This window comes from Rattus norvegicus, chromosome 1 (genome assembly GCF_021556685.1).
Source record: "Rattus norvegicus strain SHRSP/BbbUtx chromosome 1, alternate assembly SHRSP_T2T, whole genome shotgun sequence".
Taxonomy (NCBI): domain Eukaryota; kingdom Metazoa; phylum Chordata; class Mammalia; order Rodentia; family Muridae; genus Rattus; species Rattus norvegicus.
Genome location: NC_141534.1, coordinates 243,552,501 through 243,576,259, shown reverse-complemented (window position 1 = coordinate 243,576,259; position 23,759 = coordinate 243,552,501). Strand labels below are relative to the sequence as shown.

General features: G+C 44.1%; 1 protein-coding gene and 1 long non-coding RNA gene across 7 annotated transcripts in view; one reads left to right on the top strand and one right to left on the bottom strand.

The window, feature by feature from the left end:
• LOC102547905 (uncharacterized) overlaps nucleotides 1–23,759 on the bottom strand; it is an 88,495-nt gene that overhangs the window by 42,099 nt on the left and 22,637 nt on the right. The window contains exons 2-8 of one of the 6 annotated variants that reach the window (XR_015648154.1): nucleotides 12,092–12,435; nucleotides 10,134–10,261; nucleotides 9,593–9,710; nucleotides 9,136–9,181; nucleotides 2,914–3,355; nucleotides 1,392–1,740; nucleotides 618–793 (exon numbers count right to left, since the gene is read on the bottom strand). This is a non-coding gene — a long non-coding RNA (uncharacterized LOC102547905). Of the gene's footprint in view, nucleotides 1–617; nucleotides 794–1,020; nucleotides 1,123–1,288; nucleotides 1,741–2,913; nucleotides 3,356–9,135; nucleotides 9,182–9,592; nucleotides 9,711–10,133; nucleotides 10,262–12,091; nucleotides 12,436–23,759 lie in introns of those variants that run through there. The other 5 variants (XR_015648157.1, XR_015648155.1, XR_015648156.1 and 2 more) reach the window with 5 other exon arrangements.
• Nucleotides 18,336–22,741, top strand: Akr1b8-ps1 (aldo-keto reductase family 1, member B8, pseudogene 1). The gene is made up of 2 exons (XM_087601627.1): nucleotides 18,336–18,462; nucleotides 21,723–22,741. The coding sequence occupies exons 1-2, from the start codon at nucleotides 18,421–18,423 to the stop codon at nucleotides 22,470–22,472; spliced, it is 792 nt and encodes a 263-aa protein (XP_087457753.1). The 5' UTR covers nucleotides 18,336–18,420; the 3' UTR covers nucleotides 22,473–22,741.

Genomic DNA, 23,759 nt, shown 5'->3' with positions numbered 1-23,759 from the left:
TACCCAGAATACCTGCACATTCCTGGATTGCATCACGCCGAGGAGTACCTATCAAATGTGTTTCCGGCGTGCAGTGTTTGTTTAATGTCACCCTCACTTATACTGCCAAGCCTCTCTCTTTGTTCAAGCACCTGGAAGAGCAGTGGCCCGACATGATAGACATGATATGTGAAACTCACTCAGAGACCCACAGGCTGACTGGAAGTTCGAGACCCAACATCTCACTTCAGCCTCATCTCCAGATTCTCTCTTGTCACACCTGTTCTAAACGAATATACTACTGACTGAATCTGCCCTTACCCTGCCGGCTCTGTAACTTTCTTTACATTCTTCTTTATTTCCATGTCATTGGAAGACACTTGGGCATTCAGATGACACCATAAGAATTGTATTGACTAACTTTCCCCTCCCGTGAGTTCATAGCCACAGCATTGGGTAGCCAATGCTGCATTGTTGAGGATGTTCACTGTCTCAAGAGTCATTCTCATTCCTCTTCACTCCCTCATCTGTCAACGGTTAGCTAAGCTCTTCTTCATTTCTGTGGGCTTTTCTATTCTAAATGTGTCATTGGTGCGACTATATAATATGCTGCCCTTAGTAACGGTTATTTTACTTACTTTATGTTTTCAAAGTTCACCCATATTACGCATGTGTTGGTTCACTCTGTTCCCCCGTACGACACTCTGTGTAGTTATACTACAGAGCTGATGGACATCACTCATCAGTTGGTGAACACGGTGATCCTTTCTATTTATAAACATCTGTGTAGGCCTCCAGTTCTCCAGGCATATACCTAAAAGAAGAATCGCTGAGACCAGATGTGAACCATACACATAATTTGGGGGGTTAGTGGGAGCTGATCTTCAAAGGTGGCTACCCCATTTTACATCCCCACATGCAATGTAGAAGGATTACAGTTTCCCTTTACTCTCATGATCTTAGGGCTTTGTACTGCTGTGAAGAGACACCGTGACCATGGCAACTCTCATCAAGGAAAGCATTTAACTGGGGCTGGCTTACAGATCAGAGGTTTAGTCCATATTTATTCACCATGGCAGGAAGCATGGCAGCATGCAGGCAGACGGGGTTATGGTGCTGGAGAAGGAGCGGAGAGCTCTCCATCTGAATTGAGAGGCAGCAGGAAGAGATTGAGGCACACTGAACCTGGCTTCAGCGTCTAAGACCTCAAAGCCCCTACTGACACACTTCTTTCAACAAGGCCGCACCTCCTAATAATGTCATCCCTATGGAGCTTTGGGGCCATTTTTATTTAAACCACCACACTTACCTCTGTTATTATCTCAGGATAATTGATGATGGCCATGGTAACGATAGTGATGACTGCCACCCTACTAGGCGTGAAAGGGTACCTCATTGTGCCTTTGACTTACATTTCTCAGATGGCTTGACATTGAGCATTGACCACTTGTGTGTATACATGTCAGGGGATTAATCCAGAGTCTCCTGACGTTGCACAGACAGTCTTGACATCACAGTCCTCCTGCCTCAGTCTCCTCTGAATGCTGGGATTATCGGTACGGGACACCACACAGCTTCATTTGTACATTGTATCTGGAGAAATAGTTACTGTAATGGTTTGTTCGGTTTTAATTGGTTTTTGTCATTCAATGCTGTGTTGTAAGATTCTTTGCTTATTCTAAGTACTAGACTCTTCTCAGATGATGAGATTGGCAGACAGTGCCTACCACACAATGAGTTCTTGCACTTTCTTGACAGCCCCTGAAATATAAAATTTAAGTTTGGATGAAATCTAGTTTATTTTATAATTGTTTTTACTTTAAGTACTGTATCTAATATTACCCAATTTAAGGCATGTTAGTACAAAGACTTACAGTTTTTTAATGAAGTGTTTTTATTTTTTATGAAAGATCTTTTAGGATTTATTTATTTATTTTATGTATATGAGTACACTATAACTGTCTTTAGACACAGCATAAGAGGGCATCGGTTCCCATTACAGATGGTTGTGAGCCAGCATGCGGTTGCTGGGAATTGAACTCAGGACCTCTGGAAGAGCAGTCAGTGCTCTTAACTGCTGAGCCGTCTCTCCAGCCCCAAAGATTTACATTTTTGATGCTGTTTTCTTCCTCAGGAGTTCACAATTTTAGCTCTTGTATACAGGTCTTTGACCAAATTGAAGTTAATTATTTTTCTACAAAGTGAAATATTATCAACCGTCTAGGCACGGCAAAAATACTCAGTAGCCTGAGGTGTGGCGATCAGGAACACAGTGATTCAACTGATCAAGGAGTGTCACCACTTCTATCCAGGTGACTCTATTTAGGGTAAATAATATGAGGCGGTCTTAGAACACATAGTGATCTGCTTACAGAGCCTTAGGTTCACAGGTGTCCCACAGCACAGAGCCAGAACTCCAAGCAATTCCCCTCAATGCCTATGGCTCTTACTGTAGCTTATTTGTATGTGTGTAACCCACCCCATCCCTTCAGAGCCACATCTCCATATGGCCCTTGGATATGCGTATGCAGTCCCAGCATCTCCCACTCAAGATCACCCCATCTTTCCCCTCCTCCAGCCAGCTCAGACTCCAACTTCCCCTTCTCTGTGTGGCACAGTTCTTCCCCTCACCCTGGCTCAATGTTCTTGTCACTTCTTCTTCCTCTCTCCACCCCTCCCCCAACATCTAATAGGTTTTACATAACTGTTCCTTCGCCCTGGCCACCTGTCAGTGTCCTGCTTGGCCCAAGCTCCCCTTCACTCTGAGACCTTTCCATTCCTCCTCTTCTGCCTTATCAGGGCACAAGACTCAGCAGCTGCACGAGCAGTCTCTAAAATTCGCTCTCTGCCTCAGGAAAGCTCAACGTCTCAACCATGAGTCTTCAAATTTGTCATAATGGGAAAAAAATTCAAGGTCGGGAATCCAAGGCTAACCTTCTCTAACTCCGGCTCGCCCTTGGATCTCCTCTTTCTGCTCTCTCCAAAGTCTGCTCACCACACTTCTGGACTTCCTGTCTTCACAGATTATTCTGTTACCACTTAAGAAAGGTGGCGCTGTTGAGCCTCCAAGCCCCACCCATCTATGGTCACCTCAGTGAAGCTCCAACGGATTTTATGTGACATTTACTTCATTATTTGTAGTGCATAAAACAGTGTCTTGAGCGAGCACATCCTTGGTGGACGTGTGGCACAGCTGGCACTGAGCCCACCGACCGTGAAGCTGAATCACTTGGGGAACTTCTTCAGAATGTCCCACAGGGGACCCAGAGGGCAGTACTTCGAAAAGTTCTCACTTGGGATTCTGATGTACATCGATGTGGACTTCAAAGGCATGCACTGTGGTGCACGTCTGCAATCCCGGCACTTGGGAGGCTGACTGGGAGAGGATGATCATTGTGAGTTCGACACCAGCCTCAGATACAGAGTGAGTTCCAGGCCAGCCTGGAGCACTTATCAAATTAACAATTGATAATTAGAATATGCTGAACAGCAGTTGTGGGCCAACCACTGTGAGTGCCTTGTACCATCTGTCCTCAGAGGACATCACACAGTAGGCAGCTTTGTTTTCCCATTTTGAAGATTAGAAAGTGGAAGCTTTAAAATGCTAAAATATTTGCCCAAGATCTTTATAAGCACTATAGATGAAATGAAGGCCACTGGACATCACTTAAAGCAAATTTATATGGGGCTAGAGAGATGACTCCATGATTACAAATGTTTACTGCCATTGCGAGGGACGAAGATTCAGTTTCCACCATCCCCGGCATCTTACAACTATCTATAACACCAGTTTCAGGGTATCTGATGCCCTATTCTGGCCTCTGAAGTCCCTGCACTGGCACAGTACGCTTACTGCACATGGAGAGAAAACATTCATACACGTAAAATAAAAATAATAAACAAATCATTTAAAATATATAAATAAATTAGAGGAAATGTTAGTCATCCTGAATGTTGTTACGTATAATATGTGGGAGAAACAGAACAATGATTTTTTTTTCCCCAAGAAAACACATTGCAGATCTAGAAACTGACAGTTGCATTTTTCCCTTTCTTACTTAGCTTTATAACTTCGGTCAATGCCTTTGCCCTCTCTGAGCCTCTGTTTTTCCTTCTGTAAAATGAGTATAGCACTAACCTGCTAAAAGGTAATAGGCAGGGTGACATGGGTTAAAATGTGTAGGATGCACATAGTAAGTGATTGGTAGCCTAGCTGTAGTGTTTTTATAACTATTCTTATTTGAATACATTCATCATCCCAAGGCCCCCTTTTAGCTTTCATCAATGGTGACAGGTTGAGTTTCTTGACAGCTTGAGTGACAGGCAAGGTCGACTCTCAGGGTAGGGCCAGAATAAGTGGATTTTTCTTGAAAATCTCCTATTCGTCAAGGCTTAGACTGGAGGGGGAAAAGGGGTGAGGTCTTTACCTACAAGTAACTTAATTTGTGTTACGAAGACCTGCAAGGGAGTTTTGTTATACACTTGAGAATGACTGGCTTGAGCAAAGCCCCTTCTGGACTACACGGGTGACGTGAAGAAGATGGAGCCACGCCTCTGAGGATCAACTCTCGTGCATGAAGTGGAGATAGCGTGAGCTGGCCTGGCCCACCTTGGAGGACTGTGGTCAGTGAGACTCGACCGAGCAGACATGATGGCTCCAGGGCTGACCAAGAATGACACAAACTCCCAGGATGCTTCTCTCTCCCAGCTTAAGTTATAAACTCATGTGCAGACTCCTGGGATTTAGATGGTTTTGCAGAAAACTGTTTGTTCCAGAGAGACAGGAAATGCTGAAGCTTCACACATTTTCCCCATTAAGAAAACAAAACCTAAGCCGATGGTTATTGTGGAGAACAGAAAGTCGGTTCTAGCTTAAGGGTCGGCATCCAAAATTTAGCCAGCACTGAGAGGGATTTGACTCTGCCCGACCTTTCTCTCTGGCCAGACTCCAGCTTTGCCAAATCACCCAGGTGGCATTCTCCCCACTGTTAAAGATTCCCAAGGAGGCCTCACAGACTGGAGAGTCTGCCTCGCAGACGAAACATGGCCGCCGTCTCTGTATCCACAGGATTCTCAATGAACAAACCCGGGACCCAGCCCTAGGAAAGTATTTCTTGTTTATCAGCTTAGCATTTCGTCTAAAAGCTGGAGAGCTACTAACCTAAGCCTTAGAGTAGTTAAAATATGTTCTGAGGTTACAGATATTCTTACGGAATTATAAAATGGTAAGACACTTAGGAAAAACTGTGGGCAGCACAAAAACTAAAAGACAGAATCATCACGGATTTCAGCAACTGAGGGCAAACAAAAACTTGTATGCAAATTTCCATAGCAGCTTCGTTCATAATAGACAAATGACAGGAACAAAGCGAATGTCCATCAGCTGATGAAAACACATATCCACACGTTGTATATCCACATGATAGGATATTATTCAGCAATGAAACGAGTAAAAAACTAAAATCATTAGGCACACTATTATATGGAGTACCCAGAACAGGCAAACACACAAAAACAGCAAGTGTGTTCGAGTTGACTGGGCTACATTTACTGTCTGTTTCTTGACTACATCTCAGAGTCATTCTGAGATGGTCAAAATATTTTGTAATTAGATAATGGTTGTGACTGTGCAAACTAAACTAACTTAGTAGTGTAAGTGAGGGTGTCGTAAACTAGACTGCTCCGTGAGTAAAAGGAACGGTATTTTAGAGATCAAATTGCCAAGATCGTATCTTGGGGTGGGACAAGGGCAAGTGGCGGAAAAGCAAGCTGATGTCTGTCAGCAAGGGAGGGGTGCTCTGAGCTGCTCTGCAGATGTACTGGGAACTCGATGTCCTTGCCCTAAGGAGTTGACCTTTGAGTGGATTAAGGGAGGTTCCTGGTAGCTTTAGGGAAGCTCCAGGTAAACAGAAACCCACCTCCAGACCTCTGTTTATCCAATAATAATCCTCCTGTTTACTAGTCCAAAGTCCTCCTGTCTCGGCTGTTATCACAAGGACTTCCATTTTAGGGTGCTGTTTTGGACCTAACAAGTAAATAAATTGAAAACTTACCAAATGGTATGTTTTGGGTCTTATGTGGCTTATATTAATGTTTAAATGTAAAAACTTAAGTAAACAAATTGGTAATAAAAGGAAGGTTGGGGTAGATTCCACCGAAACCAAACCACTCAGGTGGGACTATACTTTAGTAAGTCAACCTTAAAGAAATTATTTTGCCATTACCTGCTCTAATTTGGAAGACTCCTTCTGTTGAAGCTTTAATAATGTGTGTTGAATATATACATATGTATATATATATACATATATATATATCACCAAAGGACTCTAAGTCAGCATACCACAGACATACTAAATCATTAAAAAAATTAAATTATGACATTTGCAAGGAAATGGATGGATCTGGAAATCTTTATGTTAAGCAAAAGTAAGCCAGATTCAGAAAGGCAAATTCTATATATTTTCTTTAATATGCACAAACTAAACTTAAAATTATATATGGGAGAGTAGGATATATGTCAGTGGAAAAATGTGGGGGAGGGAGTAACGTATGTACAGTATGGTGTGTGTGTGTGTGTGTGTGTGTGTGTGTGTGTGTGTGTGTGTGTGTAGGAGGAAGGGCTCCTAAGGGCCTGCTGTGACATGACAGCAAAGATAAGTCGGGATGTTGAGGACAAAAGGGAACCAGCCATAGACAATGGGCACACAAGGGAGGGTAGGGGAAGAGGGGACGGATTAGAGTCAGGAGTAATGACACATATGCATGAAAATAATACACCGAGATGTTTTGTTTTTATAAAATTATATATTATCTTGTATGTAATATTAATGAAATTATTTGAATAAACACAATCTATATGAGTAACTTCATTTCCTTCACAGCTCCCGCTAGATAATTTATACCCAATGAGTGATAAATGAATGGGTACCTATGAGGAAAATCACCAATTCAGTTTCCTAACTGACAAAAATCTGCTAAGAATCGTTGAAAGGCGAATCAATTTTGGGAAGCAGCAAGAAAGCCTTCCTGGCTTCGTTACCAAATCATAACCCACAGGAGCAGAGGTGCAGCCAGAATCCAAGGAAACACAGGCGCCTGCCTCAGCCCCCCGGAACCAGGAACTCCCACATTAATACTCCCTGAACTTTCATCAAAGAAAATCCTGAAATAGCTTTAGAGGTTGTCAAATTAAAATGAAGTGAATGTCCTTAAATGGTTAAAGTGAATCTACTTCCGGCAAAATGTTTAGGTAGAAAAGATACAATGTAGATCAGGCCGTAACAACTGTATTCTAGAGATCTCTAGTGATTGGAGGGTTCTCGGGCTCACCCTGTCCCACTGCACTCGCCCAAGGCAGAACCATGCCTTTCCTCTTGTATTTTACCTATTTTCAGTGAGATTTTTTTTTTCAGATAGATCTGGAAAGACAATATTGAAAGCATTTGACTTGAGCCTGATTCAACTCCAGTGAACAATTCCAAGGACCCAGCAACTGTGTCTAACAGATGTGTGAGCTGGACATGGTGCCCAGCTCTCGGTAAGCCACATAAGCAAATCCTTGATTACAGGGGAGACCCTGAGAGCCAGAGACTCAGAGGGCCAGCCTGAGACAGCCCTGCGGAGAAGGGTCACTCTTGGCTGAGAACCCAGGCTCGTGGATCTCCAGTTATGTTTTCCCACAACCTCTTCAGTCATCCACTGCCAGAATGTGGTTCATTATGCTATTTCCAAACCATAAGGAATATGCTAAGTAAAACTTTGGAAACCTAATGCAATGAAGGTAACCGTAATGGTTTCCTCTGGGATCATAAATCTTATAAATATCATAAGTGAAAGTCTGCCCCAGTTTTAGTGACAAGAAAAATAAATAAATGCAAATCAAATCTTCCATGCTTCACTGTGGCTCTGATGACGGAAAACAGTTGAGAAACCGAGTTGTTTTTTTTTTTTCCCCCCATGAATTTAGCTGTCTCCTTCAGGTGGCAAATTCATCTGCAGAAACCAACTTCACTGACTGCCACTCCTTTTCTGAGTTAAGGAGGAGGAGAGAAAACCAGCCTTCACTTCAGACTTTGCCAGAATGGAGTCACATAATTTATGACAGAACTAAAGAAGATATAATCTGAAAAGTGGCTGTATAGTTATTTCTCTAAGACACAAGTGTTCTTTGGAAGTAGCGCCACATGGTGAAGTACACGTGCTTTGGGAGGCAGGGAGGAGCAGACTTCATGAGGAGAAATGCAGAGTCTACTACAGTGTAGAGATTCTTTTTTGGCCCAGCATATCCATTCTGGTCTATCCCCTCCCTCTCTGTATCTCTGTGTATCTCTCTGTGTCTCTTTGTGTTGCTCTGTGTCTCTGCCCCTCTCTCTCTCTCTCTCTCTCTCTCTCTCTCTCTCTCTCTCTCTCTCTCTCTCTCTGCCTCTCTGTGTCTCTCACTTTCTCTCTTTCTCTTGGGGAAGAATGAGCAGGGGGTACATGGGTACTCAGTGTCCACAAAGGCTGGAAAAGTATGTCAGGTCCCCTGGATCTGGAATTACAGGAAGTAACTCCTACACTCTGAGCCATCTCTCTTGCCTGGATACATTTTTAAAGTTGGTTCCTCCAGCATCTGACCCAGTGATTTGGCACTGAGTGACCACTGAGGGATGGCTCTGAGAGGAGGCTGCCATATTGCCTCATGGTATTCAATCCAATACTTTGGAAGTATAACTCAGAGACCTCATCACTGTGTGGTCCTTCCTAGACTTCTGTAGCTGGAAAAGGTGCTGTGATGACTTTTGAAAGTGCTACAGGCTAGTGCCAACCTGGGCAGTGAAAAGCCCCAGGAACCTCTGTAGGTATCTTCCCCTCATATTAGCGTCCCCAAAGCCACAGGCTGAGCAGGAATTGTCAAAGGTAGTGGTCATCATTGGAAGAAAGCTGCACCACGTGAGCAAGGAAGCTATGTTGGGGAGGGAGGCAGTGCTAGAGTGTCTGCAAATGTGTGGTACACACACACACACACACACACACACCACACAGACACACATAGACACACACACATACACACACACACACACACACACACACACACACACACACAAAGGTATTTTTGGTGTTAAAGGCTAATTCATTCCTTCCTCATATTCTAGCTAGTCAGTCTAAAATACACACCTCTGACAGAGACCATTGATGACAGTGTTGCCTTTCTTTATTCACTCTGGAAAGAGACAGGCAATATACAGAGTTTAAAAGAATTATTACACTGTGCTATACACAACATTATAGTATTTCTTACATCAGGTAGGAGCAGACAGTGGGATGAAAGATTAGTAACAGGTCTTTCAGTAGGCTGCCTTATTATCTTCTAACAGAACTCAGTACAAGTGGAGCTCCAGCAGCCAGCTCAGACCATGCAGCATTCTTGACATTAGAGGCTATAAGGGAGAAAGACTGCTGGACCCTGGTTCTAGTGACATAAAAACATACAGAGTTGACATATTAAATCAACATTCATCAAGCCAATCATTCCTTGATTTTTAGAAGAGTCAAATCTCTAGTGGATATACAGCTAGATGTCTTTTACATGAATAGTTAAATGAAATTAATTCTTCACTGAAGCAGAACTTACATTGCACAATCCACAACATTGTCTTTGGACCGAAAGATAAAGGAGATGAATGGAGAATATACTTAACAGAGAATCCAGGAAGGACAGTATTCTTTCATTGTGTTAACCTTCCAAGGAACTGAAAAAAAAAAAAAAAAAGAAAAACTCAATTTCTCATAAGGGCTGATATATCTTTTTTTAAAGTTCAATTTTACATTAGCAAAATCTGAAGGAAATGTAAGCAAAATTACATTTTCCCAACATAATTCTGAGAATCTTAACTATGAAAGTATGAGGAGGCTTATTCCATGTTAAAATGAAAAGATTAAAATGAATAAAAGTGACTTGATATTTCACATTATTAACAAAGGCTTTAAATACGAAGCGTCCTTCAGGATCCACATTGCAAGAGGCTGGGAGGATTCAGACACCGGTAATGTTCTCTGGGCTTCACAGAACCATTTATTTTTCTCCCTTGGGGATTCATCCACCTTTAACAAAGCTTCATTGCCAATGTGTCTGCTATTATCTTAATAAGAACTGACATAAAAATTATAATTGCCTCCAAAGAAAAGTTGCAATTTTAGGGAACATCAAGAGATCTGGGGTTTTTTTTTTTTCCTTGCGTTTCTTTTCGCGACCAAAATTGACACCCTTCTTCTCAGTTCGTGCTTCTCGAAGTCTCAGTTTCTATGAAAAGAGAAGAAGGCATATTTGAAAACTATTGTTCCACTGTCACCACCAGATTGGCCCTTCAAACAGACACATTTAAAAACCAGGCCAGCCTCGACCTTTGGCTGTGGACACGCCCCATTTCTCTGGGTCACGTGACCGTTCCCCGTAAGAGGCTTCCCAGGAGACCCACCTGGGAGTAGAAATGGCGAATATTCTCAACATCAAACCTTTTGGGCCACTTGGGTCAGTAAAAGAGACACATATAGAGTAGAGATCATGTTCCAGGAAGAAAAGATTTCACTGTCCGCTTGAAGTACAGCTGACAGGATTATTTATTGCCACTGCGAAATTTCTTAGGAAGGCTCTGACCCTCCAGCATTCCTAGAAAAATGCTGTCCCACATGGGCCTCCCATGTTCCCTCTGATCAGCAGCCCTGGGATGGCCTCTAAAGACCGAATATGATTAGGACCAAAGAACCATCATTTTAAATCTTTAAAACCTGAATATGACTAAAGATCTTTCCAGCCGGAATCATGTCATTTCTAAAACCATCCTCACGTGGATGGAAAGTTTTTCACCTGGCCAGCGTCAACTCCAGGGGTCATTTGAATATACTAAAGCTTTCACTGTTCTTCAGTCTTAAGCATGTTTATAAGTAAACATGAACACATACATGTCATGGTGTGCGTGTGCGTGTGTGGAAGGCAACATTTCTTCAATGGTCAGCACTGCGCTCAGCTCCCATGGGCTTCTGGGAAGTCTCCTGCCTCTGACTTCAGCACAGCAGCACTGGAATGACAGGCCCATGCTAACACACCCAGCTTTACCTGGGTTCTGGGATTCTAACTCAGATTCTTACCGTTGCACAGCAAGAATTTACTTAAAGAATCATCTCACTGGCCCACCCTACATTTTTATAACCAACCCTTGTATTGAAGGATCCAAAATTAAGAGTAGTAGAAATAGGACCAGCCTGGACACCACCATGAACACAGAATTCTCCCCCCCCCCGCCCCAGTTCTTCACATTAAATGGAGCTACTGCAATATTTCATTCCATATGTAGGTATCGGGCTACCCAAGATGCAAGGACAGCACTTGGCAGGAGATTTCAGGGCACAGGACACACTCCGTAAGCCCATGCTGTGGTTACCAGTCCTCCTTCTCCCCAGCCGACAGGCCTCTGGGAAGAATCACTGAAGGACAAACTCAGAAATTCTTGGAACTATTGCCAAGCAGAGAATAACTAGAGCCGCTGTGGGTTCTGGCTATTCTGAGAAGCCGCACTTGGTCCAAGTGGGTAAGCCAGGCAGAAAGCCTGGGTCTTTGGCTCTGAGGCCTAGCACAGGAACTGAAAGCTACAGCTGTGAGAGACATGCCTACTTCCCGTCTCTGTCAGAGACATGCCTACTTCCCGTCTCTGTCTACCATGACTCTCAGAGGGACTACGTCCTTCTAATTTATTTTTTTGATTGAAATAGAATTACATCACTTCCCCGTTCCCTTTATTCCCTCCAGCCACTCCCATGTACCCTCCTTCCAACTGTCCCATGCCCACCCCCCACTCTCAAGTTGATAACCTCTTTCTCTTTGATTATTCTTTGTCCGTACATATATGTGTGCATCTGCACATGTATGTATGTATTTCTGTGTCCATGAATACATAAAAATACAAAAGCCTGAGTCTGCTTTTGTTATTTGTGTGCATATGGTTTCAGAGTGGATTACTTTGCATTGGACAACCAATAAGATGGCTCACCTCTGGGAAAAGCTAAGTCTGCCTCTTTAAACAGTCACTGGTTCTCTGTCTCGGGATAAGACCCCATGGAATTTCCCCTCTTCTACCTTTTTATGTTACCATTGACAGTGCCGTTGTTCAGGTCTGGTTCATGCATCCATTTCTAGAAGATACTGTTCTGAAGAGGCTTTCCTGGTATTCTGGTTCTTGAGATCTTTCTGGCCCCTCCCCCACAGCATTCCTTGAGTCATAGATGTAGGAGCTGTGATGTAGATGTAGCCATTAGGACCTGGGCTCGTCGGGATCGAATTGTGTTCCATTGTGACTTTCTAGGATGCTTTGATGAGGATGGTAGCTACACTTATTCAGGAAAGGGCTCGTGCACAAAGAGATGGCAACTTCTAGTATCCTACTAGGCATGCATAAAGATGAGTCTGTGCGTAAACCAGACCTGTGGAAGGGATGGTGACGTAAGATTCTGTCAGACCTCAGGACAGGAAACGCCCTTCTAGATAAGGGAGTTCATGGAGGCAACCACTGAGGAAATGAGATCAGGAGTGGACTTTGGAGAATGAGTAAGAGTCACTCGTGTGGTTGATGGAGAGCCGAGGCTTTGGGTAAAGCCTAATAAAGCTACAAACTGGTGGACAATGGGAGCACACGAGGAGTAGAGCAGAGAAGCAGGTAGCCTGACAAGGGGAACAGGCTGTGACACTAAAGGAACTGGAGAACCCTGGGTGCTAGAGGGTCCTGGTAGGGCCATGTGCTTCATGTGACAGTAACAGAGTCACACCAAGAAATTTGTGTGCCCGGCACAGATCGGTGAACTTGGGAATAAAGCAATAGACTATTTTACAGCATTCTGTACGTCTCTTAGCATCACGCACATTGTAACTGAAGGGACGAGGGTGTGGGAAACAAAGAACGGCAAGTCCAGAATTGGCCATGAGGTTACTGGGCTAGCAGTCAGGTACACATCCTTTTACTGTGGATGGGAAACTCTACAAACAACAGACATGGGGCCCAGGGAGCAGGGAGCCTAGCGTTAGAGGCTCGTGAGCCAGAATTCTATACCTGAAACTGCAGCCCAACATATTCAGAGACGCAGAAAGTTATCTGGAAGACATCGCACTGTCACTCTACCTACAGATACTTTCTCACGTGCTGGTGAAGAGCACATCACCGGGAGCACCACAGCAGAAAGACCAGGAGTGGGTTCTGGAAGCTGCATGTCTAACTTGTTCTTCTGAGTCTTGTTGATGCCTGGAGTTTACAAATCACTGACAGTGGGTGGGGGTCTGGGAGAACTTCTTAATATATCCCACGTGTACTGACTACTGACCCTCACCCACAAAGGTTTACCCAAACTCATGACTTAAACGCCAGAACTGTGGAATAGAGGTCAAATCCCAGCATTTCTTCATGTTCATGCTTCAGTGAGTTACTGTCCCCTGATCTAAAAAAGGTCAATAGTGACAGGCAAATAGCTGAGAAGTTTTTTTTAAATAAGGGGTTCTGCATTAGCATATTAATAAAACAAAGTTCCCAATGCAGACTTAAGAGCAGAGGGTCAGATAATGCAGAGAGCATGCCTACGTATAAGACTTTCAGCAACGCCGTTGACCTCTAAGCAATCAATGCTGGCTGTAAACTCTTCAAATACTGACAATTTAAAAGATCTTCAGATGTCGCCCAGTGTACCCAGTGAGGAAGCGAGATCACTCACCAGTTAAAAACCACGGGCGTGAAAACAGTACCTGGTCTGACCAAGCCTCAGCCATCAGTGTCTCCCCACCATCTGCAGCAAGTAAATGACTTGTTTGTTCTCCCAACAATCCAATGAAGTAGTCATTCTTCTCCCCAACTTGAGAGTTGGCATAGTAAATATCTGGCCTAAAGACACCTCTTCTAGTAGTCACTCTGCCAGCAAGTTGGGAAAGAAGCTCCTTGGTCCAGAGTACACACTGCATCTGCTCAATGAGAAAGGCACTCTCACCAGGTGGCCATTAGAGACACGCCCTTGGTACAGTTTTCCTCACGAGAAAAACAGAAGCAGTCACTAGTCCCTGTGGCCAAGCACCAGGAGCTGTACCTTCCTCCCGATCTGAGTCTGAAAGCTCATAGGTTTTACCCTATACCCCAGAATAAACCTCAGCTCAAAGGTACTAATGTCCTGCTCAACTCACTGAGTTAGGGTCCACCTCTTAAACTTTGTCTCCCATGAATGGATCACTCCAAATGGACCTGATTTATCTCCTTAGGAATGTCCCCTCCTAGGACCGTGTTCTCCCAAATCTCTGTTTTTGCTACAAAACAAAACACCTAGGCGTGACAAAAGAGGAATGCAATATTTGGGTTGACTGATTAATGAATAATGAATAGCCCTCTTGTATCTCAAACTCTGGGGCATGGACACATAGAACAAACTAACAAGCTCCATGAAATCATAGCAGCTCCGAGTGGATTTTGGGAGCCAGTAGAGTGGAGTTTTAATGGGAGCAGAACAAGGAAAAGGATAAAGGAAATCATAATAACTGTATTGGTGGGATATTCCAAGGCTGAAGTATCTAAGATATTTATAATAGTGCCCAAGACATAATGAATACCATTGCTAATCACAATGGTTTTTCTTGTCTCAGAGTAAGACTATGTTACTTAATTGAAAAAGATTTCAGAGGAAATTTGACCAAGGGACATTCCACAGAAAGATGCTAGATAAAATAATCATGATGCAAATGTCAGAGGGAGCAGTGATTATCACTCACTGCCTAGAGCACTGAGATAAGTGTTCTTACAAGAGCACACAAGATGCAAAGATAGTCTGCAGTTGGCAGTGGGACAGTGCAGTTCCCAGGTCACAGGCAGAGAGTAGAAGGAGGAGGTTTCAGACCAGAGATCTCAGACAGAGCCCAGACAAGTAGCTGCCGAGAAGCGGGGTTTGTGATTTGTGACCTGGCACTTCCTGCCGCAACATGGGTAGTGGTTGGAACGTCAAGGCCCTGGGGTGTCCCCTTACACTATCAGCATGACTTGCAGGGTGCCGAGACAGATGTGAGCAGCTCCTTCCTCCTCACTCCAGCCTCCTGAAGACTTGGGCAGAGCGCATCCCCACAGAAACTAGGAAATAGACACTTTCAAAAGATAAGCTTGAGTGTAACCGCACAGCCTGTGTCATTTCATAATTCCGAACTTTCATAACCTGGGTTCCCAGGTAGCCCCGAGGATGACGGTGCTGGGTGACTTGCTCAACAATATTCTAAGGGGGAACCTGAAAGGTTCCCAAGTGAATTGAACACAATTTAAAGGGGTGCGTGTGTGTGTGTGTGTGTGTGTGTGTGTGTGTACCTTCTGCTATTTCCTATGCCTGAGTTGACCTGAGTGCCCTTCATCTTCTTAGTCATTGTCTTGTTCCCCTCCTACTACTGCTCTTCCTCCTCCTTCTTCATGATAGGGAACATAGGAATGTGTGAGGTTTTTTTTGGTTTTTTGGTTTTTTATCCCTGCAAATGATTAAAAGGCATGGTGACATTTAAAAGCCACTAGGCTTACCTCCTACACTTATTTCGGTGCACCTGCTCCCAAACTGTTGATTGTGTTCTAGAGAACTTCCAGCAGCCATGTTCAGTGGCTTCTTCTCCCACATCATTCTTCTCTTTGCTGAGGCAATCTTTCGAAGTGCCAGTGCTCCACTGTGTGAAACTTCTTGCTTTCAGCCAACTGAGACCACTCAGGCCAGCAGTCCTGATCTGTGGTCATGTCTAATTCCTCCAACCACTCTTGGATGTGAGCTAGAACAACAGTCAGCCTACGGTTTCTCTGAGGCGTTCAGACAGTCACATCGTGGGCCTGCAATGAGCTCAGATATATCACTCCAGCCTCAGCTACACTCAAGCTGGACAAACCCATATGGGTTCTTGGTTTTCAGTTTAGCAAGCCCACCAAAGTCATGTTCCCCAAACATTTCCATGAATGTCTACTTCAATTAGTTGGCATCCTCCTCTCCCAGCTCCACCCCAAATAAAACCATCTCCGCAGGTGGGGAATGTCTGTTGCCTCTCCTCTCTTTCCCTGGACCTTCCTCCTACTTTTCTATTCTTCCTTCGTAAACTTTACAATAATCCTTTCTTCATGTCTCCCCTCTACCTCTAGGCCTTCTCATCTACCCAACATTCCCGTCCCTCTATTTCTCTCCTCCTTACTGCCTTTAACTTCAACTCCTTGTAAATTACATACTCAGTTCTTTCTTCATGAGACTTCATCTCCTGTTCACTTTAGGGTATGGAACTGCCTCCTCTGCTGAGTATCTCCACCATACACACCCCTTCTGCTCATGCAGTAGATGCCACTTGCTGCCTGTTTTCTTGCACAATCTTCCCCTGCCAATCGATTATAGGTTCTTGAAGGGTAAGAACTTTGTCTAATATCTCCTCAAACTCCCATCTCATAGCACTGTTCTTATGTTTTATCAGTTATTATTGATCCTAATGAGCAAAAACAGGCTTTTTTGCTGCCTCAAAAGCAATGCTAAGTCTAATACTATCTTTTTTATTTCTTCAACAAAGGCTGGAGAACAACGCTCCACTCTGCAGCAAGGGTGGCTCACACACAGGCAACAGGGCTTCCTCTTAGCTTCCAAGTCTGTGTCTATAACACTGTGCCCTAATTGAGGGGAAGGGCATACTAGATACCAAGATAAACACCACGCACAGCTATGCTGAGAAGCTCTGAGTTCCAATGTGTCTGTGGCCCAGTTCCTCCCGCCCATCGTCTCTGATCTTCAACTGAGAAGCCCTTTCTCCTTGGTTTGAGTCTCTGTTGCTCTCCATCATTCTAGTCAATGGGGGACGTGATGCCTCCCTTTCACTGAAAACAGACGAACAAACACAAAATACAGGCCTGGTTATGCCTTCACGTGAGTGCGGTAGAACAGGGTGAACTAAAGCTGACGAATTTCAAGCCTTGCCCCAGTGCTTGAAAGCATCCTCCATTCACTAGAGCTCCCTAGAATATAACAGTCCTTCCCGCTTGCACTGCAAAGCACAACACTGAGGGTGGTTTTCCAATCGGCTGTGTCTGTTGCTCTCTCTTGCCTGTCCTAGGGTGAATTCAAGAAAGAAAGAGAAAAGACCTGAGCAAAGTGAGTTGCTTGTCCTATGGCAACCATGTAAAAGCTTGTACCTTCAGGACAGGGTAAGCCAAGCATACCATAGAAACTTTGAACACTTTTGTAACCATCAAAATAAAATGCTTGGTGGTGGGAGCTCTCTGGCGCTTAATGGTTAACTCTTTTTTGTATCTCATAATGCAAAAAGTTAATACAGTGCATAATTACGTAACACGAAAAGAGTTAATTACATAATATGTATTACATAACTAGTCTCTGCAATCTCTTGTGCTGTTTATATGAATTTATGACAAATAGCAATAAACGCTATGATCTAATAAGTGACGGTCGAGGGCGGCGAGGCATGCGTGCGGAGTGACCCTGCTCCGTTCACATCCCTCGCTCCTGTTGCAGTCCTCACTTCCCTTCTGGCGTGGTCAGTGTGCTTACTTACCATTCAAGGCCTGGTCACTCTGCTGCACTGGGCTCTCTAACTTTCGCTAGTGAGGGGAAGACATGGGAGGCGTGCCCAGAGTTTAACACAGCAGAAGCATTTCAAACAAAAATGATCAAGGCAGCTGTGACCCTGCCAGAACAAGAAAGCCACTTCAGGAAGGTGACTCTGCGTGTTAAGCTCATTCTCTGAGCCCTTAAATGTCATCTTGTGGATGTTTTCTGGAAAAGAGACTCTGCCTAGGGCATGTGCGTGGGTGTCTGTCTTTGATTCCCTAATTCAGAGAGTGATTAGGGGAGAGAGAAGTGAAATGAGTCAGATACATTTTTGAAGGACTCCCTAGGCGATTTAGCAGAAGGAAGTGGGTCTCCGTGTTCCGATGTGGAAAGATCCTCAAGATATTTGGATTAAAAAGAAAATCAGTGTGAGAGCATGCCTTCATTTTCATATGAATAAACCTAACTCCTCAGCTTTAGAATGTATGCGTGCCACGTAAATGCACAGGAAAAAAAGTCAAAACACTGTAAGGATAAACTCTTTCTTGGAAAAAGAACTACAGAGGCACAAATGGGGACGTTCATTTTGCTCTGCGCGATGTTGTACAAGAAGGCTGGAGTGACGGCTTCCTTGTACAATTTGAAATTTTAAAACATCATTTAAAAGAATACAGGAAGTACATAGGAGAACGAATGGCTGAGATGGCTTGTTAACACGTGCCCGAAGGAGAGCTAAAATAACTTCTGGGTAGGAAAATAAAATTACTCCAAAACTGTTTTTGTTAACCCAACACCAGGTCCTAAACGCTCTTCCTCAGAACAGCTGTAGAACCAGCTCAACGTTTTGCCACACATCTGTGATTCCAGGCACTTGGGAGGTAAATGAAGAAAGATCAGAAAGCCAAGGACAGCCTCAGCTACATGGTGAGTTCTAGGCTAACCTGGGCTACCTAAGACTTTGTGTCAAATGTGCATGTGTACATGCATGTATACATATGCCTATGTCTATGTCTATTCAACTACTTCCCACGGCCTCCCTGATTTTCCACGTCTAAGCTTCCACACAGCTCCCACACAGGAGTGCAATGAGTCCTCACTCATCTTCCCACCTCTACGTCTGCGTTTGCACTGACATCTGTACTTGAAAACTGCTGCTCCTGTACTATGAAACCTCTCCCACAGGAAAACCAAAGGTCTCACAGTGGCTGCAAGGTCCTGGAAGCCCCAGTTATATCTGCAACCCCACCTCCAATTGCACGCAATCCCACCCACTCTGGTTTGCTATTCCGTTTATGCTCCACGCACAGTCCCGCCTCAGGCTCTCTCCTTTGGTGCTTGCTCTGCTTAGAACGTTCTCTCCCCCTATCCCTCTTCTTCTCCCCTACTTCCTGCAGGGCTGCAACTCAAACACCACCATCCCGATTTCCTCAAACACTCTCATTTTCTTCTTTAGTTTGTGTTGTCATTCAACATGCTTGTGGGTCTTAAGTCTTACTTTGTTGTCTGTCCATCTTCCTAAGATAAAGACTCCATTTGGTCAAGGGTGTTGTCTTGAAACATCCCTGTTTACTCCTAGACATGTATTTGCCTCGGGCCCGAAGAAGCCACCTGCACATAGAATGGCTCACAGATGACAGAGTCTGTGTCCGGCTACAGAGACCACTAAACTGATGTCTAAAGAGAGGGATCCAGTCCAGCTCGACCAAACAGAGATGCCAATGGGTCTGTAGCGCAGCGAGAAAGGCTAAAGACTTAAAGAAAGGAAAGGGGACTGAGAGAAAGTGGAATTATATCCATGGCCTTTCGGGATTAACACACATTGGAGGGAAGAGTTAGAAGGTGGTGTTGTTGTCCAGTGTTTCGGTTAGGAGTCATTCAGTCAAGTATAGTTACCCATCCACAGGCATGACGAATCCATCCTCACCTACACCCACCCACACTCTTCTACGCGTGCTCAAGTCTGAAGTCATCAGGCCTCCACTGAGCAGGCACTAATGATGAAGAACACATACAGGGTCAAGGCTTTTAACCTCAGTATCTCTCTTTCGTTGTATATCAGCTAAGGTGGGAATGCTATCTATGTTCTGGGCGGGGTCTCTGTAAATTAATCACACGTGTGATATAGAGCTAGAAAACAACGGCCCTGTGTAGACAGAACTGTGGCACAATGTTCTCACCGACATTATCTTCATTATCATTCGTGATAACGGACTGCCACAGACTAGGTAATTCACAAACAGTAAAAGTTTATTCAGCTCTTAGTTCTTGAGGTCTACAGTCAAGGAAGGGTCACATCTTGTGAGGTCCATCTTGTTGGAGGGGACATGACAGCGGAGGGACTTACATGCTGAGACACAGCCAAAGTGCTGACCTGGGTCTCTCTCTCTCTCCCTCTTCTTATTCAACCACTAATGCAACCGCGTAGGTCCCATGCCCATGACCTCATCTAATTCTAATTACCTCCCAAAGGCCCCACCTCCAAGTGCCACGGTTAGATTAAGTTTCCAGCGCCTTAATAATGCACAGTGGGGATTAAATTTCAACCGGAGTTGCGGTGGAGACGTTCAAGCCATAGCGAGTACCGCTAATGATAACAGGAGAATGATGAGCCTTAGTTCCTGCAGACCTGATTAAAATTTGAGCTGGAACATCCAAATTTTCCTTCTGTGCTTTGTCATCCCTTCCTTCTAAGCTCTTAGGCTGCCTCTGTCCTCATTGTCCTGGTTAAACTCTTTCTTTCTCAAAACTTGCTGGGGCGGGTTGCCTGTGAACAAGCAGGAAAACAACAGTGCTACTTTATTCCGGCAGTCATTTTCCCACCAGGACTGGACCTAAGGTGGCAATCACTCAGAAGACCTGCAGCACGTGCCATCTCATAAAACCCAAAGGAGGGATCCGAATGGGATCATAAATGGTTGCTTAAAAGCTCTGGGTGTCCTCCAGTCTATAAAGATAAGGACTAAGTTCCTCCTGGACATATGGGAGGCCCTGCAGGTCTGGGTTCTACCCATCTCTCTCTCTATCCCTCCTAAGTGAACACATTCCGGTCAAGTTACACTTGATTTTACTCGTATCCCTGATAAGACCATCTCTGCCACTTCTCATTCGCCAAGTCCTTCAGGTCCCAATAGAAATTTCACATATTCGACGAGGATTCACCAAGCCCTAACCATGTGATCTCATGAAGACCTGCACTTTAGAGTTAGTATGCTGTCCTTTAAGTCATTGGCCATATGATTAGATTCAATATTCCCTCTCCCCCACCCTCCCCAATGCTAGACATCAAGTTTCACAAAGGCAGTAGCCCTGGGATCCTTTCCCATAGCTAAAATATTCCCCGGGGTTTAGCAAGGCTGGACACAGAAACTTGTTTCTGTGGATACATGGTGTAACAGACAGATAGATGCTATTTCAGTCTAGCCGCTTCCAATTGGATACCTGCTAGTTCCTTCCAGAGACTATGGGCCGTCCTGAGGGGCACAAAGCTATACCGAGAAGTACCCTGAAGAGTAGAGGCACATCATGTGTGCTGACTGAAGAGGGGAACTTTCATCATAGTCACAGAGTTTCTCTTCCTGCTGGGACTCCCTCAACAAGGAACACACACAAGCTACCAGTGGTGGATGTGGAAATAGAACATGCAAATCCCACAGCTCAGGTCTTCTGAGTCTAGTGCTAGCTACCCTATCCATCACAGGATAGGCACTTGGGGGTTAGTGTCTACGGAGCTTAAAATTACAGTGTGGCCAAGGAAGAAATGCTTAAAAGTTGTTTCCTGGGTTGGGGATTTAGCTCAGTGGTAGGGCGCTGGCCTAGCAAGTGCAAGGCCCTGGGTTCGGTCCTCAGCTCCGGAAAAAAAAAAAAAAAAAAAAGTTGTTTCCTTCTCTGATGAACATTTACATTTAAAAACCAATAATCCCAGTTTAAAGAAAATTTAAGAGTGTTTGGGCCAATTTGAAAATATGTAAAAGCTATAAATCTTGGAACCAAAGGCAGGACAAGTATTTCCTAGTGGAAATGTGGGACACACTGTAATTGTTAAGATTCCCTAAATTTTAAAGACAATAACAAGAAAGACAAAACATCTCATTAGTAATCCTAGCATCAGTTATATTGAAAGGGTGTTTTAGAAATAGATCTAAGTTAAATAAAAAAACATGGGCCTCCATCCGCTCTTTAACCAGGACACAGACATCTGCTCTCAGAAAGATTTCAGCAGGAACCATGGCAACCTTCGTGGAGCTCAGACCAAAGCCAAGGTGACCATTGTGGGTCTGAGCACCTGGAAGTCTCCCCCAGACCAAGTCAAAGAAGCTGTGAAGGAGGCCATTGATGCTGAGTATGGTCATATTGACTGTGCATATGCATATTGCAATGAGAATGAGGTGGGGGAAGCCATCCAAGAGAAGATCAAAGAGAAGGCTGTGAGGCAGGAGGACGTCTTCATCGTCAGCAAGTTGTGGCCTACCTGCTTTGAGAAAAAACTGCTAAAGGAAGCCTTTCAGAAGATCCTTGAAGATCTCAAGTTCAACTATTTGGACCTCTATCTTATTCATTGGTCACAAAGCCTACAGCCGGGGAATGAGTTATTCCCCAGAGACGATCAAGGCAATATCCTCACCAGTAAAACAACATTCTTGGAAGCCTGGGAGGCCATGGAGGAACTGGTGGACCAGGGGCTGGTGAAAGCTCTGAGCATCTCCAACTTCAACCACTTCCAGATCGAAAGACTCCTAAACAAGTCTGGACTGAAACATAAGCCAGTGACCAACCAGGTCGAGTGCCACCCTTACCTCACCCAGGAAAAACTGACCCAGTACTGTCACTCCAAGGACGAGGAGAAGGCCACTCTCCTTAGCTTCAACAGAAGCTGGAGCGCCTGCCTGTTGCCTGAGACAGTAAACATGGAAGAATATTCCTGTGACGCAGAATAATGGGGCTGACTCAGCTCCCGAGGCTGCCTCTCTGCGGATGCGTACCTCACTCCTGAAGTCCTCTGACACCGAGCTGTAGGCAAGGCTGTGTCTAAATCCCCACGCTGAGCCAGGAACAGACTGTTGCAAGCAAATGTGACTCGGAGAACCAAAGGAACATCTCCTTCAGTAATTAGATCTGAGCAAATGTTTGTCATAAACCAGGAACTCTGGTAACATTTGAGGGTATACAGATAAAATAATAAAGAATCGTAACATTAACAAACATTAAAAAAAAATAAAACGAAAAATTAAAAACACGATTGAAGCTAGTTATTTTCATTTTATTTTTATTTTATGTCACTGGGTGTTTTGCGTACATGTATGTTTACTTACCATATGCATGCAGTGCCAGTGGAGATCAGGGAGGACGTCAGGGAGGACGTCAAATGCCCTGGAACTGAGTTATAGATGGTGTGAGCTACTCTGTGAGACCCAGGAATTGAACCTAGGTCCTCTGGAACAGCAGCCAGTGTCCCAACTGTTGAGGCAACATTCCAGTGCTGGTTGAAATTAATTTTACTTTTTAAAACTAGGCCTACTAGAAAATTTTAAATATGAATACAGAGGAGCTGAAGAGCATTTGCTTTTCTTTGCAGAAGACTGGGTGCAATTCCTAGCACCCGCAAGGTGGTTCACAACCATCTTTAGCTCCAGTTTCAAGGAATCTGACAAACTCTTCTGGATTCTCAGGAGCCTGCACGCATGTGCAGACACACACAAACATCCACATAGATAAAAATAAAATAAATCTTTTAAAATTGTGCATGTCAATATACTACATTCCTATTGGACAGAGCCTTGAGGGTGCTGATTTTAAAAAAAAAAAGTGTATCCCTTTTCTGACCAGAGCCAACTAAGTTTTAAACATACATTGCAACAGTCCTGGATGCAGAAAGGACAATTAAAAGAAAACTCTTTCTTCCTTAAGTGCAGAAATTACCATACTAATTCTAGGTATCTGAGAAATACCAAGAACTGTGCAAAAGAAGCATGATTTATCTTCTTCAGTGAAGAGCTCTGATCTTCTTCTGGTATTTTCAACCATGAGGGAGTCATAGATTATAGAGACTGACTTTTAGATGTGTCGCCTGCTGTACCAGCTGAACTCAGAAGGAAATGATGAGAGCCGCTGTAAATTACTTGGCGCTTCTGAAGGGCCTTTCCTCCATAGATCTTGCAGCCTTCACAGGTTCTCATTAAATCTTTCACAATAGTTTGCAAGGTCAAGAATTCACCTCCACTAGG

Coding starts and splice junctions, on each gene's coding strand:
- Akr1b8-ps1 (XM_087601627.1), top strand. CDS start 18,421: ATGAAGAAAGATCAGAAAGCCAAGGACAGCCTCAGCTACATG. Junction 18,463..21,722: donor AGGACAGCCTCAGCTACATG/GTGAGTTCTAGG, acceptor CTCTTTAACCAG/GACACAGACATCTGCTCTCA.